This window comes from Scyliorhinus torazame, chromosome 18, assembly GCF_047496885.1.
Source record: "Scyliorhinus torazame isolate Kashiwa2021f chromosome 18, sScyTor2.1, whole genome shotgun sequence".
Lineage (NCBI taxonomy): Eukaryota > Metazoa > Chordata > Chondrichthyes > Carcharhiniformes > Scyliorhinidae > Scyliorhinus > Scyliorhinus torazame.
Genome location: NC_092724.1, coordinates 161,927,962 through 161,943,801, shown reverse-complemented (window position 1 = coordinate 161,943,801; position 15,840 = coordinate 161,927,962). Strand labels below are relative to the sequence as shown.

General features: G+C 46.9%; 2 protein-coding genes across 3 annotated transcripts in view; one reads left to right on the top strand and one right to left on the bottom strand.

Annotated features, from left to right (window-relative positions):
• atad5a (ATPase family AAA domain containing 5a) overlaps window positions 1-4,216 on the top strand; it is a 59,014-nt gene extending 54,798 nt beyond the window's left edge. For both annotated transcript variants that reach the window (XM_072483794.1, XM_072483792.1), the window contains exons 23-24: window positions 557-715; window positions 3,143-4,216. In XM_072483794.1, coding sequence (XP_072339895.1) covers window positions 557-715; window positions 3,143-3,221 — 238 coding nt within the window. In that variant the 3' untranslated portion in view covers window positions 3,222-4,216. The remainder of the gene's footprint in view (window positions 1-556; window positions 716-3,142) is intronic.
• A 3,696-nt stretch (window positions 4,217-7,912) lies between these two features.
• Window positions 7,913-15,840, bottom strand: part of tefm (transcription elongation factor, mitochondrial) — a 10,845-nt gene continuing 2,917 nt past the window's right edge. Inside the window, exons 2-4 of the mRNA XM_072483795.1 lie at window positions 14,246-14,697; window positions 11,206-11,355; window positions 7,913-10,191 (exon numbers count right to left, since the gene is read on the bottom strand). Of these exons, the coding sequence (XP_072339896.1) occupies window positions 9,760-10,191; window positions 11,206-11,355; window positions 14,246-14,697 (1,034 nt within the window). The 3' untranslated portion in view covers window positions 7,913-9,759. The remainder of the gene's footprint in view (window positions 10,192-11,205; window positions 11,356-14,245; window positions 14,698-15,840) is intronic.

Here is a 15,840-nt window from a genome sequence, read left to right as displayed (position 1 = left end):
GGTAGCGAAGCCACTAAAACGAACAGTACCCAAAGGTTTCGCAACCAGCTGCTGATTGGTCTCTCTCTCTCCCTTGCGTGAATTGAGTGAGGGAGTGTTGCCATGATGATACCTATTCTCCGTCACTATTTAATCTTCCTGTCAGTTGTCAACTTTCCAAAGATATGACGATTTAACTTTTGATTAGACGAGCAAAGACTCTCAGGAGATCCTTTTAGTCTCTCCCTCCGAAAGAGGCCACACTCGTCCCATTTCACGCCTGTACTCTGTCTTCCTGGCTGAGATTTTGCTTTCAATCGTCAAGAGTATTTTAACTGAAGTTGATCTTTCTGCCTAACAACAACACGTTAATATGTTTAATACTCTTCTGACAGCAGAAGGCTGACATTGTCACTTTGATATGTAGACCAAGTTTCTAAGGTGAAGGGTAGCGGTGTGTGTTTCAGTGGAATCAACTTAAAATCTGACCAGCTGCTGAATGCATGCATGATCAGAAGCACCCTTTTTCTGAGGTTGCACATCGGAAATATTGAAACGTGTGTTGTCTGTCTTTCAGCGCTGCATCGAAAAGGATAGAGGTGCTGAAAACTGTATTCTCTAGCAAGGCATTTGTGAGTCTGGGTAACAGACGAGCAAGTGCTGTGGACTATCTGCCAGCTCTCCGCACTATCTGCAGGACCGAGAAGCTGAAAGAACAAGGCAAACTAAAACGCAGGTATGTTTCCCCTGTACCTTTGTTTAAAGACTCTCCGTGAAGATTGAATTGAAGCAGAAGGCCAAAAGAGAACGGTTCCCTTCACTAATTCACACTCTTTACAATCCCCACTCAGTGTTAATATTGGATGGATATAGCACGCGTGAGATTCAACCCATGAGGTAATTAACTAAATTGTACTAACAGGAGCTCCAGGCGACCACCAGGGGCTAACAACAAACCGTTAATTTAGAGGAAAAAGCTATTTACCAAAAGTAGGACATAGGAGCAGAATTAGGCCATTCGGCCCATCGAGTCTGCTCTGCCGTTCAATCAATAATGATCTTTATTATTGTCACAAGTAGGCTTACATTAACATTGCAATAAAGTTACTGTGAAAATCCCCTAGTCACCACACTCAGGAGCCTGTTCGGGTACACAGAGGGAGAATTCAGAATGTACAATTTACCTGACAAACACGTCTTTCAGGACTTGTGGGAGGAAACCGGAGCACCCGGAGGAAACCCACGCAGACACGGGGAGAACATGCAGACTCCGCACAGACAGTGACCCAAGCCGGGAATCGAACCCGGGTCCCTGCCGCTGTGAAGCAACCGTGCTAACCACTGTGCTACTGTACCGCCAATAGCTAATATGTTTCTCATTCCCATTCTCCTGCCTTCTCCCCATAACCCCGATCCCCTTATTAATCAAGAACATAGGAACATTACGCTAGCAGCCAGCAACTCCAAACTCTTCTCCCAGCCCGGACCTGATCTGCAGGTTTTAAAGGTCCTCAGTCCGCTGGAATTCTAAACCAACTGTATGATTCAGTTCTGAACATCATTGTTGCACCTCTGTCTTTCTGAGCAGCCCCTACAGTGGGCCTGTTGCTAGGTTTCTGCTCATGTTACTTGCTGAAGTTGACCAAAACTAGTGTCTGTGTCGGTACCCCAATTTGACATGCCCCTGCTCGCTTGTTATAACTCCACCTGTGGGGAGCCCCTCTGCCTCCCAAATACTCCTGTAATAAATGACAAATCTATATGCACCAATCTACCAGAGCACTAGCCTCATCCTGTGATCAGACCATAAGACATAGGAGCAGAATTAGGCCACTCGGCCCATCGAGTCTGCTCCGCCATTCAATCATGGCTGATACTATTCTCATCCCCATTCTCCTGCCTTCTCCCCATAACCCCTGATCCCCTTATTAATCAAGAACCTCTCTGTCTCTGATACCTTTAAGACCACATTGTAAAACTTCCACAAGTGTTAAACAGGACCAGTTACAGAGGGAAGTGAGATCAGACTTGTAGGGTGCATTGGTACCACAGGAGTAGTTTCAGGGGGCCAAATTAAATTTAAGGTTGTCAAACTATTTTAATTCACCCCCACTGCTGCCAATAGCAGCAAATCTGCCATCACCAGTGTAATTCAGTTAAAATATTCCATGCTCATAAACAAGGAAAGTCTCAAACTGTACTCGAGGGTGCTTTCACAGTTCAACGGCCTCAGTGCAGTTCTTCATTTGCCAGTTATTAGGGTTTACTATGTTTGTCTAGGTTCAGTAATTTAGCTCAGGACAATGGTATTGCATTCAATAGAACAGTACAGCACAGAACAGGCCCTTCGGCCCTCGATGTTGTGCCGAGCTGTGTCCAAAACCAAGATCAAGCTATCCCACTCCCTGTCATTCCAATAACCGCTTGAAAATTCCTAAAGTGTCCGACTCCACTATCACAGCAGGCAGTCCATTCCACACCCTAACCACTCTCTGAGTAAAGAACCTACCTCGGACATCCCTCCTATGTCTCCCACCCTGAACCTTATAGTTATGCCCCCTTGTAACAGCTACATCCACCCGAGGAAACGTCCACCCTTATCTATCCCCCTCATCATCTTATAAACCTCTAAGTCGCCTCTCATCCTCCTCCGCTCCAAAGCCCTAGCTCCCTCAACCTTTCCTCAGAAGACCGATCCTGCAAACCAGGCAGCATCCTGTTGAATCTCCATTGCACCCTTTCCAATGCTTCCATATCCTTCCTATAATGAGGTGACTAGAACTGCACACAATACTCCAAATGGGATGGTGGCAGAATGACGAAAGGTGATTTGGAATAATTAAAGAGTGAGCCTTATGCTGGGATTTCCAGACCCCCCACCCAGGCGGGTAATGTCGTAGGCCGGGCGGGCGGGGAGGCTCTCCAAATTTTCCCATCCCACCCACAACGATGCCCCCCTGGGCTGGAAAATCTCGACCTTTGATTTCAAGCTTCAAGTGCATTGTCTGCAGCAGGTTTAAACTGGTCTTCGTTTGGAATGTACACTCTGGAGATTCATGGCCACAATCCCGCGTCTGCCTTCTCTCCCGCCGATGCTGACTGATATGTATTTGTAGCAATTTGTTGTCTTAAATTTACAAACTCTGTGATTCTATTTTTTTAGGTTTCTGCATTATTTGGATAGCGCACACTTGGAGCTGCCGAAACACATTCTGGAAACCCTTGCAACTAGTTTCCCATGAAGATCCCAACTTTCTGACAGTACTTATTGTACAGTGAATTACTGCACACTCTAGGCAGACTGTATTACTGGGGTTTATCACCCCACCCCCTCCCTTTTTTTTTTAAACTTGGTAATTGCTGTCCACCATGTACATGTGTGTGTTCTGTGGAATCATTTTGTTTGTACAGTAAAATGATGTGAACTGTGTGGGAGAATGCTGGGTGATCTTAATTTAATTACAGTGGGATAACCGTATCTGCTGTCTAAGAATGTAAAAATCCAATTCATAGTGGGTTCTTTTGAGTGCGTAGAGTCTATTTACAACACTTGTGGAGAAATAACAAACTCACCCCTCCTCTCCTGGTACCTTGTACTGTCTCGCCCAAGAGTTGAAGGATGGGCATTTCCGCCAAACCCAATCATATGCTCACCCGACAGTGGCACTGCACACACTACCACCAGGGGTCACTGCATTGGGAGTGGGAATGCTGACTAGTACTTTTCCCATATTTCCTCCTCTTCCCCCCCCCCCCCCCCCCCAGCTCAAGGCTACAAAAGTATTTATTTACATATATTATTTGACAAGCGGTTTTGATTTCTTTTTTCGCCCTTGATTTCTGTTCCTCTTCTTCTTGCCCTTCCCTCCTTTCTGCATTGACCCTATCAATCCAAAGCTACGAATGTTGGTTTGTTAAAGCTTCCACAAGTGTTACAAACAGGACCAATTACAGACAGTAGTGAGGTCAGACCAGTGCCTTCCTCTTGGATGTGGACCCAAACCAGCCTCATTCTGGCATCTGACAGCCCCAACCAGGGAGGCGGAAGGAATATTGTCATAAATCATGAATGGCTATGATCCATCCTGTTGTCCACAAAAGCTTTTTAATGTTACAATTTTTATATTACATGGATTTTATAAAGGATGGAGTGCCCCTGTATTGTATAGTGTGATTGTACACCCCATTCTGTCATTGGATATGGAATTAAATAAATCCGAGAGATGCTGTATAATGACATATGTACAGCAAAAATTGCTTTTAATTTAAAATAAGCATTCCTTGGTGAACTGTGTGTTGTATTCCACAGTTCTTAATGATCCTTTAAAGCTGGTAGAGATTTGTAAGTTGCCTTGCTTAACCCAACCAGCAGGAAAGCAAAAATATATTAATCTCCAAAGAAACAAAATGACTTGTCAGCCTTTTGGAGGGTGTGAACTTCGGTTTGTAGAAGTGCTGTCGGATCCTCTATTGAAGTACTCGATTTGTACTTCACGCAGTGCAGAATGCAGCTACCGGTCTGGGTTAACGCAGTTGGTCTTGGGGAGGCCACTGCGATACACGGAGGGGATAATCAGCCAGGATACACTCATCGGTGTGAATGTGTGATGGACACCGTTACCCTGGTGGACTAACAAACCAGAGCTTGTGATTTCAGTACAACTGGCCACTTGTGGGTGTTGGCACCAGGAAAATGGCCACATTGTGGAAAGTTGGCCGCATCACTCTGACCCCCTTAGTTACTCAATCCTTTGTAGTTGGAAACACGGCGGTACCCTAGATTACATTATGGTCGTCTTTGCATTCGACTCTGCTCAAACTGGGTGATGTGAAAGCTTCTTTGATGAATTGGCTTTGGAGGTTCGACATCAAATGGATTTGAAACATCTCAAGACAAGTGTTATTAGCAAACTTTGGCCTGGAGAACAAAACTCTTGAATTCAGATTGAAACTGAAAATATTCCAGTCCACAGTTCCCACTTTTGAGTATGAAATTCACCAAACCAGTCCACGGGTTGATGCTCTGAGGAGCGCTGGTTCCTCTAAAGGAGTTCCCTATTAGATTGTGTTGAAAGTGGTCTGGGGAAGGTGAGGGCGCATCAGAGTATGCTCATAGCATTCAAGCGGGTATGAAGCAAGTAGACAGCCTGATAAGTCTGCCACAGGAAACTGCAATGTCTGGTTTCCATATGAGGACGTAGAGACACGAAATGTGACTGATCTGAATTATTATTATTTTTTTTGTTATAGAGTACCCAATTATTTTTTCCAATTAAGGGGCAATTTAGCGTGGCCAATCCACATACCCTGCACATCTTTGGGTTGTGAGGGTGAAACCCACGCAGACACGGGGAGAAACCTCAGAACCATCTAAATTCGGACACCGGGGGACAGATCCGCACGGTCAGATGCTCGGGCGCGCGGCCAATCGGGGGGCCTAGTTTTTATATGTGGCTCCGCGGTCTGAGTCCGCCGTGGCGCTCGGCGAGGTCGCCACCGTACGCATGCGCAGACTCCCAATCGGAAGTGCGGGGACCTGTAACACAGCTAAAGCTGAGTGAATTACTCCGGGTCCCTGCTAGCCCCCTGCAGGGCATTGAATTAGCTCATCTTTTTTGCAGGAATCTCCAGAATAAAACTCCAGCATTTTTACTCCAGCGTGGGGACATAGTCCCATTTTGGGAGAATCGAGCCCATTCTTCTCCCCACCTGTAGGTCAACAATGAATTCAAACTCGATCTGTGCTGGCAAGGGATTTCTCTCACCCCAACCAATCAGAACACAACTGAATGCAGCTGATTTGTGTTTTTAAAATTACAAAGGGGTTTAATCATCAGAATTGGAGGTCATTAATATAAAATACCCGCAAATAAACCAATGAGGGAATTCAGGAGAGACCGTGGTGAAGAGAGTATTTGAGGAAGGTAACTAAATAAGTCTGGAGTGGCACGGTAGTGCAGTGGTTAGCCCGGCTGCCTCAGGGCGCCGAGGACCAGGGTTCGAATCCCGGCCCCGGGTTACTGTCCGTGTGGAGTTTGCACATTCTCCCCGTGTCTGCGTGGGTCTCACCCCCACAACCCAAAGGTATGCAGGGTAGGTGAATTGGCCACACTAAACTGCCCCTTAATTGTCAAAACTCTTATAAAATAAAAAAATTATTTTTAAAAAACGAAATAAACACAACCTGGTTTTGTTGAAGGGGTGGATGAAATGGGGCAGGTCTTGTATGGAGCATAAACACTGACATGAACCAGTTGGGATGAATGGTCTGTGTTCGAGTTGCATATTCTATATAAACGGGTGCTTGATTGTAATGACAGGTTGAACATTCATGTAACAGGAGCAGGAGTAAACCACACGGCTTTTCACGTATACTCCACCATTCAGCGCTATCATGGCTGATCATCAGTCTTAACTCTGCTCTCGTGCCCCCTCCCCATACCCTTTGATTCCCTGAGACACCAAAAATCTGTCCATCTCAGCCTTGATGTATACTCCGTGATGGAACATCTGCAGACCCTTGGCATAGAGATTGCCAAAACTTAACAACTCTTTTGAGGTGAAGAAATATCTCCCCATCTCAGTCCTAAATAATCTGGCACTTAATTCTGAGACTGTTCTGGGTGACCCAGCCAAGGGAAACAATTTCTGTGTGTACCCTGTCAAGTCACTTTAGAACCTTATAGGTATCAACGAGATCGTCTCTTTCTAAACTCCAGAAAGTATAGACCCAATTTACTCATCCTGTCATCATCAGACAATCCTCTCAGCCCAGAAACCAACCCAGTGAATCTTTGCCACACCACATCCAAATGCAAGTATATCTTTCCTTAATGATGGAGACTAAAACTCCACATAGTCCTCCAGGTATGGGCTCACCAGAGCCCTATGCAACTGTAGCAAGGCCTCCTTACTCTCACACGCCAATTCCATGCAATTGAGGCTTACTTGCAATTTGCGTACGTAATTGCCTGTTTGCTGTACCACATGCTAACTTTGTGTTCCTTGTACGGTTACACCCAAGTCCCTCTGAACTTCAACAATTAGAAGTTTCATGCCTTTTTAAAAACTTTGCTTTTTTGTATTCTTCGTCTCCAAGAGAATAATCTCACTCCTGCAGTTTATATTCCATCTGCCACCTTGTTGCCCATTCACTGATCTACATCTTTGTGTCTTCCTCACAGCTTACAATCCCACTTAGCTTTGAATCATCAGCAAACTTGGGGTACATTACTCTCAGTCTCTTCGTCTGAGTCATCAGTACTGACCCTTGCGGCACACCACTAGTCACAATCTACAGCCTAAAAATGCTGCTTCCTGTCAGTTAACCAATCCTCTATCCACATCAATAGCTCCATGAGCCCTTGATGGTGCTGTGGGTGGGGATCTTGCTGTGCTCAGAAATGGCTGCCCTCTCCACCCGAGGGGCCGACTGAACAATTTCCTGTCTTGGAGAGGGGGCGGCTGACCCGGGCACCACCAGTGACGGTGGAAGAGATTGGAAACTTGCCAAGTGAGGAGCGATGATGCCACATCCAGCTCCTCCCATCTGTATGTGGTGTACACTGAATGATTCCTCAGCTAACCCATTATTACAAAATAGTCACAGCTCGTGCCAGGATCTCACTCAATTACCAGTACTACTGGTCAGAAACCAAAACACGAAGCCATTCATTACAAAAATGACATGTAGAGCAGCACGGTGGTGCAGTGGTTAGCACTGCTGCCTCACGACGCCGAGGGCCCGGGCTCGATCCCGGCCCCGGGTCTCTGTGCGTGCGGCGTTTTCACATTCTCCCCGTGTCTGCCTGGGTCTCACCCCCGCAACCCAAAGATGTGCAGGGTAGGTGCATTGGCCACGCTAAATTGCCCCTTAATTGGGAAAATAAAAGAATTGGATACTCTAAATTAAAAAGGAAAAATGACAAGCAAGTCTAGTGAAACGATTTAATAATAAATAACCATGAGGCAGGATGGGTTGAAATTTACAATCGCCTCACTTCGCAATGTTCATTCTTCTTAAAAGGAAGGCCTTGATTTATATACTGCCTTCCATCACCTCCATATCCCAAAGCCAACGATGGGTGTTCAAAGATCAGGACAGATTAGCAGTAAAATCAAACGGGTAGTCCCAATACAGGGCCTGGTTAAAAGCCACATAACATGGTTCGGTCGGTGCATAAATGAATCATCTGGGTGACTTTTATACTGAGCACCAGCTAGAATTTTTAAAACTGCTTCAGAAAACAAATGAAATGAAAATCGCTTGTCACAATTATCTTCAAATGAAGTTACTGTGAGTTAACTTTTAGTCAGGGTTGGGGTGTGGCAATAGATTTTGGTGCGTTGATTCGGGTGTGGGTGAAAGAGTAGGATTCATTTCCGAGTAGCGATCTGATGGAAAATGTGCTTGTGAAGCTGAGAGTTTGTCACAAGTAGGCTTCAAATGAAGTTACTGTGAAAAGCCCCTAGTCGCCACATTCCGGCGGCTGTTCGGGGAGGCTGTTACGGGAATCGAACCGTGCTGCTGGCCTGCCTTGGTCTGCTTTCAAAGCCAGCGATTTAGCCCTGTGCTAAACCCGCCCCTGTGCTAAACCAGCCCCTATAGATACAGTCAATGGGGAGACTTTCCATGATCTCCCACCTCGCCTGAAGCAACAAACTCTCAGCTTCACAAGCACATTTTCCATCAGATCGCTACTAGGAAAAGAATCCTACTCTTTCACCCACACCCGAATCAACGTACCAAAATCTATTGCCACACCCCTGACTAAAAGTTAACTCAGTATAGTCCCAGAGACTGAACGTCTTCACCAGCTGCGGAGCTACAATCGAGATACTGCCTGAACGTAGGGCACCTCAGACCAAGATAGACATGACCTTTTTTCTCCCGCTCCGGGCAACATTCAAGCCAAAATTCAGGAAGTTGTTTCTGATGGAAAGTCAGTAAACCCAAAATGTTTCTCTTTCCACACATGTTGCTGAGTGTTTCTGTTTTCATTTTTGGTTGAAGTTATTGCTCGCTGTTGCATGCAATAGTTTCATCTCTCTGCACTGAATGCTCTGCGCAAAATGGGTTCTAATCACTGGCCCCAGTACCCTTGGATGAGGAACAGGAAAAAAATAATCTGTTTAAATAGGGATCAGGATTTGGCTCGGCCGCGAAGCCCATTGCAGTCAAATAACCAATCCGACACTTTCCATCAGAGCTCACGCACGAGAAAAACACTGGCATTTCTACGCCACCTTTCACAAACACGGGACATCCCAAAGTGATTTACAACCAACGATGTACTTTTGAAATGTGGTCATCGTTGTAATGTTGGAAATGCAGCAGCCCATTTGCACACAGCGAGATCCCACAAACAGCAATATGAAAACTACCAAATAATCCGTGTTTTTTCTGATTTTGATTGAGGGATATAGACTGCCCAGAATATCAGTGAGAACTCGAGGCTACAAGGAAACAGCTACATGGGCGAAGCAATGTAATGTGACCGATGAATCACACGGCATCAGCAAGGGGTGGGAGGAGAAAATAGGGGAGAAATTCTTTCCCTGTCCATTCCATATATTGTTTTTAATTTTACAGCACCCAATTATTTTTTTCCAATTAAGGGGCAATTCAGCATGGCCAATCCACCTACCCTGTACATCTTTGGGTTGTGGGGGTGAGACCCACACAGATACAGGGGGGGATTCCCTGTCCTTTGACCACAACCAGCATCTGTTAACATATCGGTGCCAACTGCAGAGTCCCTCTTTAACCTGCTGCGATATTTAAGAATTGTCAAACAGAAATTCGTAGAAGGCCACAGCCTGCAGCAATGCATCGCACATCTCCTCTCCCCGATCCGCATTTCCCTTCTGAAACAGTCTCCTATAGCGGGTCAGTGTGTCCCGGGGGAACAGCACCCGTGGGTGCTCCTGCGTCACCGAGTCGAGCATGAGCTGCTGCACCAGTTCTCTCCCGCTCGTCCGAGATTCCCCCACCATTAATTCAAAGTGCTTCCCGACTGCAGTGCGCACCACGCTCAGCACCCTATGCTGACCATCCTGGAGGAAGCCGCCCCCCAGCAGCCCGTGTAACATGGCCTCAATCGTGCGCAGGTGCAGGGTCACAGGGAACAGGTTTGTGTTCTGAGTCGAGATGCTGGGCTTCTCCAAGAGGAAGAAATCTGCTTTGGGGATTCGCGAGACGGCGGCAGAGATCTGTAAATAAATGGAAAAGAAAGAACGTTAGAATTTTCAAGGGATCTGTAAGGACTTTGGAATCTTGCCGCACAGTCCAATGTATACCCTTACCCCCCACCCTTCCCCACCCCACCCCCACCCGCATCACAGTTCCATGGCAACAGGAGGCAGACAGTCAGCCCCTGGAGTCTGATCCATCAATTACATCATGGCTAGTCTGTACCTTAACTCCATCGACCTGCCCTGACTCAGTAACCTTTAATCCCTCTGCCGAACAAAACCCTCATCAAACTCAGCTCTGAAATTTTCAATTCACGTCCTCCCGCCTCAATAACCTTTGGGAGGACTGGGTTGGAGATTTCCATTGGCCTTCGAGTGAACAAGTGCTTCATTTTAAAAAAACAAATCCCCAATTAAGGGACAATTTAGCGTGGCCAATCCACCTGCCCTGCACATCTTTGGGTTGTGGGGGTGAGACCCACGCAGACACGGGGAGAATGTGCAAACTCCTCCCGGACAGCGACCCGGGGCTGGGATCGAACCCGAGTCCTCAAAGCCGTGAGGCAGCAGTGCACTGGGCTACTGTGCCACCCTCCGAACTCTCATTTTAAGATTAGGCCTCACCCTGGGGTTGTTAGCCCTCCAGGATTGCTCTGGAGTCTCCAGGGATTGAACATTAATCTCCCATCAGCAAAACCTCATTCTTTTTGATCGGAATATTTACTCATTAGTGAAATATTGGTGATGGGAATAAGGCCGGTTTATTTGCTCTTTAGGCTGCAGGAGATCACGTGATTAAACCCCCATCCAAGCAGAGCTGGCAACCCGAATCCTGCCAGAGGAAACAGTTCCTCTCTAGCCACCCGATCAATTCTTTGAATTGCCTCAAACACCTCCATTAGATCACCCCTTCATTTTCTACCCTCGATAGGAGATAATCCGACTGCCCACTTCTCCCTGGCACAGTGCAGTGGGAGCCCAGAGTAATGGAGGAGAGAGAAGGGGAGAGAAAAACCTGCCAAGCTGACTTGCCTCCTCGAGGTAGATGGAGGGTAGGTAGGCACCTTTCATATACCGGTGGCTTGTCTCCTGATTCCAGTCCAGAACAGTCAGATTCCGATCCACGTGAGCCCATGCAGTCTTACGGATTCCAAACACGATCGACACAATGCTTTTCGCAGCCTTACGGTAAATAAAAGGATTAGATTTAGATTTCGCGCAGCAAAAGCATTTCAGTGGTAAGCCAGACATCACTGAGCTGCAACATTCAGCAACACATGAAGCAGACAATCTCACCACAGCCTGTTTCTATTTTTTAACTAAATTTAGAGTACCCAATTATTTTTTTTTCCAATTAATGGGCAACTTAGCGTGGCCAATCCACCTACCCTGCACATCTTTGGGTTGTGGGGGTGAAACCCACGCAGACACGGGGAGAATGTGCAAACTCCACACGGACAGTGACCCAGAGCCGGAATCGAACCCGGGTCCTCAGTGCTATAGTCCCAGTGCTAACCACTGCACCACATGCCGCCCCCACCACAGCCTGTTTTAACAGCAGTGGGCAACCATCACATCTACACATTCAAAATCTTACATTCGAGCACATTTCAACAGAACCTCAATTTCTATTGTCAGATTTTTCAATTCTGTATTGACATCAGACACCAGCTGCGTACTATAAACTGCTGCCCTCACATTCATAAAGGAAATGGTAGGGTGGCATGTGGCGCAGTGGTTAGCACTGGGACTGCGGCACTGAGGACCCAGGTTCGAATCCCAGCCCTGGGCCACTGCCCGGGTGGAGTTTGCACATTCTCCCTGTGTCTGCGTGGGTTTCACCCCCACAACCCAAAGATGTGCGGGGTAGGTGGACTGGCCACGCTAAATTGCCCCTTAATTGAAAAAAAAATTGGGTACTCTAAATTTATTTTTAGAAAATAAGGGAGACAGTCAAAGTAAACCACGTTGTATTTAGAGTCTTCCATCAATGCCGTCCACAGATCTTGCACTGGAGTCTCGCTGGTTTGTGTGTGCCTAGTATACTAACTGTTTATCCAGCATACCTATTCTATTTATAGTATATCAGTTGCATATCCAGTAAACTGATTATATTTCCAGTATACAAGTTATATATCCAGTACTGTTATTTTGTATTGTATATCAATTGCATATTTAGTATACCCATCGTCTACCCAGTATACCCATCGTCTATCCAGTATACCATCGTCTATCCAGTATACCCATCGTCGATCCAGTATACCCATCGTCGATCCATATACCCATCGTCGATTCAGTGTACCCATCGTCTATCCAGTATACCCATCGTCTATCCAGTATACCCATCGTCGATCCATATACCCATCGTCTATCCAGTATACCCATCGTCTATCCAGTATACCCATCGTCGATCCATATACCCATCGTCTATCCAATATACCCATCGTCTACCCAGTATACCCATTGTTTATCCAGTATACCCATTGTTTATCCAGTATGCCCATCGTCGATCCAGTATACCCATTGTTTATCCAGTATACCCATTATTTATCCAGTATACCCATCGTCTATCCAGTATACCCATCGTCTATCCAGTACACCCATCGTCTATCCAGTATACCCATTGTTTATCCAGTATACCCATTATTTATCCAGTATACCCATCGTCTATCCAGTATACCCATCGTCTATCCAATATACCCATCGTCTATCCAGTATACCCATCGTCTATCCAGTATGCCCACTGCTTATCCAGTATACCCATTGTTTATCCAGTATACCCATCGTCTATCCAATATACCCATCGTCTCTCCAGTATACCCATTATTTATCCAGTATACCCATTGTTTATCCAGTATACCCATCGTCTATCCAGTATACCCATTGTTTATCCAGTATACCCATCGTCTATCCAGTATACCCATTGTTTATCCAATATACCCATCGTCTATCCAATATACCCATCGCCTATCCAGTATACCCATCGTCTATCCAGTATACCCATTGTTTATCCAGTATACCCATCGTCTATCCAGTATACCCATTGTTTATCCAATATACCCATCGTCTATCCAATATACCCATCGTCTATCCAGTATACCCATTGTTTATCCAGTATGCCCATCGTCTATCCAGTATACCCATCGTCTATCCAGTATACCCATCTATCAAGTATACCCATCGTCTATCCATATACCCATCGTCTATCCAGTATACCCATCGTCTACCCAGTATACCCATCGTTTATCCAGTATACCCATCGTCTATCCAGTATACCCATCGTCTATCCAGTATACCCATTGTTTATCCAGTATACCCATCGTCTATCCAGTATACCCATCGTCTATCCAGTATACCCATCGTCTATCCAGTATACCCATTGTTTATCCAGTATACCCATCGTCTACCCAGTATACCCATTGTTTATCCAGTATACCCATTGTTTATCCAGTATACCCATTGTCTATCCAGTATACCCATCGTCTATCCAGTATACCCATCTATCCAGTATACCCATCGTCTATCCAGTATACCCATCGTCTATCCAGTATACCCATTGTTTATCCAGTATACCCATCGTCTACCCAGTATACCCATTGTTTATCCAGTATACCCATCGTCTATCCAGTATACCCATTGTTTATCCAATATACCCATCGTCTATCCAATATACCCATCGTCTATCCAATATACCCATCGTCTATCCAGTATACCCATCGTCTATCCAGTGTACCCATCGTCTATCCAATATACCCATCGTCTATCCAATATACCCATCGTTTATCCAGTATACCCATTATTTATCCAGTATACCCATCGTCTATCCAAGATTCCCATCGTCTATCCAGTATACCCATTGTTTATCCAGTATACCCATTATTTATCCAGTATACCCATCGTCTACCCAGTATACCCACACTCTATCCAGTATACCCATTGCTTATCCAGTATACCCATTGTTTATCCAGTATACCCATTGTTTATCCAGTATACCCATCGTCTATCCAGTATAACACTCATCTATCCAGTATACTATTTGTACAGCATTCCCGCAGTTCACTTTGGTCCTTACCAGAAGTCGCCTCCGCTCTACATCAGGTTTGATAAACTTCAGTCCGTGGAGTTTCTTGTCTCTCCTCCCAGGCTCCCCGCTGGGGTTCAGGATTGACTGACACACTTTCATTATGGTTTTGTGTTTGAAGAGTGGCACCTCCAATAGACACTGCAGGTGTGTGAATGGCCCGCGTGCATCCCTGTACTCCACAATGTTGGCCGACTTCCGGCCACGGAGCAATTTGATTCCTGCCAGCTCCTCCCGGGAGGCTGTGTTCAACACCTGGAGCGCGGTTGCCCGCTGCTGGGGTGTGTAGCGCTCGTCGATGTCTTCGGTCCCTGGTTCAAGCTGTGAGCAGTCAAGGTGGTGGAGATCTGTTGCAGCGGAGAGACCTTCCTTACAACATGTGCAAAAGCGCTGGTGCCTCACCATGTTGGGGAGTCCTAGTCGCTTGGACACACACTGCCGGCCTAGGGAAATAGAAACACAACATGAGACCCGATGTTCTTAAACATCTCCCCTGACTTGTCAGCCATCTATCTTCTGTCTGTGCCTTGACACACACCAAGTCATGTTCACCTATCACCACTGGTTCTCACTGACCTACACTGGCTCCCAGTTCGGGAATACACCCTCCCCATCTGTTTATCTCTGACCCTTTGACAGTGCGGCACTCCCTCAGTACTGACCCTCTGACAGTGCCGCACTCCCTCAGTACTGACCCTCTGACAGTGCCGCACTCTCTCAGTACTGACCCTCTGACAGTGCGGCACTCCCTCAGTACTGACCCTCTGACAGTGCCGCACTCCCTCAGTACTGACCCTCTGACAGCGCAGCACTCCCTCAGTACTGACCCTCTGACAGTGCCGCACTCTCTCAGTACTGACCCTCTGACAGTGCAGCACTCCCTCAGTACTGACCCTCTGACAGTGCAGCACTCCCTCAGTACTGACCCTCTGACAGTGCCGCACTCTCTCAGTACTGACCCTCTGACAGTGCGGCACTCCCTCAGTACTGACCCTCTGACAGTGCCGCACTCCATCAGTACTGACCCTCTGACAGTGCCGCACTCCCTCAGTACTGACCCTCTGACAGCGCAGCACTCCCTCAGTACTGACCCTCTGACAGTGCCGCACTCCCTCAGTACTGACCCTCTGACAGTGCGGCGCTCCCTCAGTACTGACCCTCTGACAGTGCAGCACTCCCTCAGTACTGACCCTCTGACAGTGCGGCGCTCCCTCAGTACTGACCCTCTGACAGTGCAGCACTCCCTCAGTACTGACCCTCTGACAGTGCGGCGCTCCCTCAGTACTGACCCTCTGACAGTGCAGCACTCCCTCAGTACTGACCCTCTGACAGTGCGGCACTCCCTCAGTACTGACTGACAGTGCAGCACTCCCTCAGTACTGACCCTCTGACAGTGCAGCACTCCCTCAGTACTGACGCTCTGACAGTGCGGCACTCCCTCAGTACTGACCCTCTGACAGTGCAGCACTCCCTCAGTACTGACCCTCTGACAGTGCAGCACTCCCTCAGTACTGACCCTCTGACAGTGCGGCACTCCCTCAGTACTGACCCTCTGACAGTGCGGCACTCCCTCAGTACTGACCCTC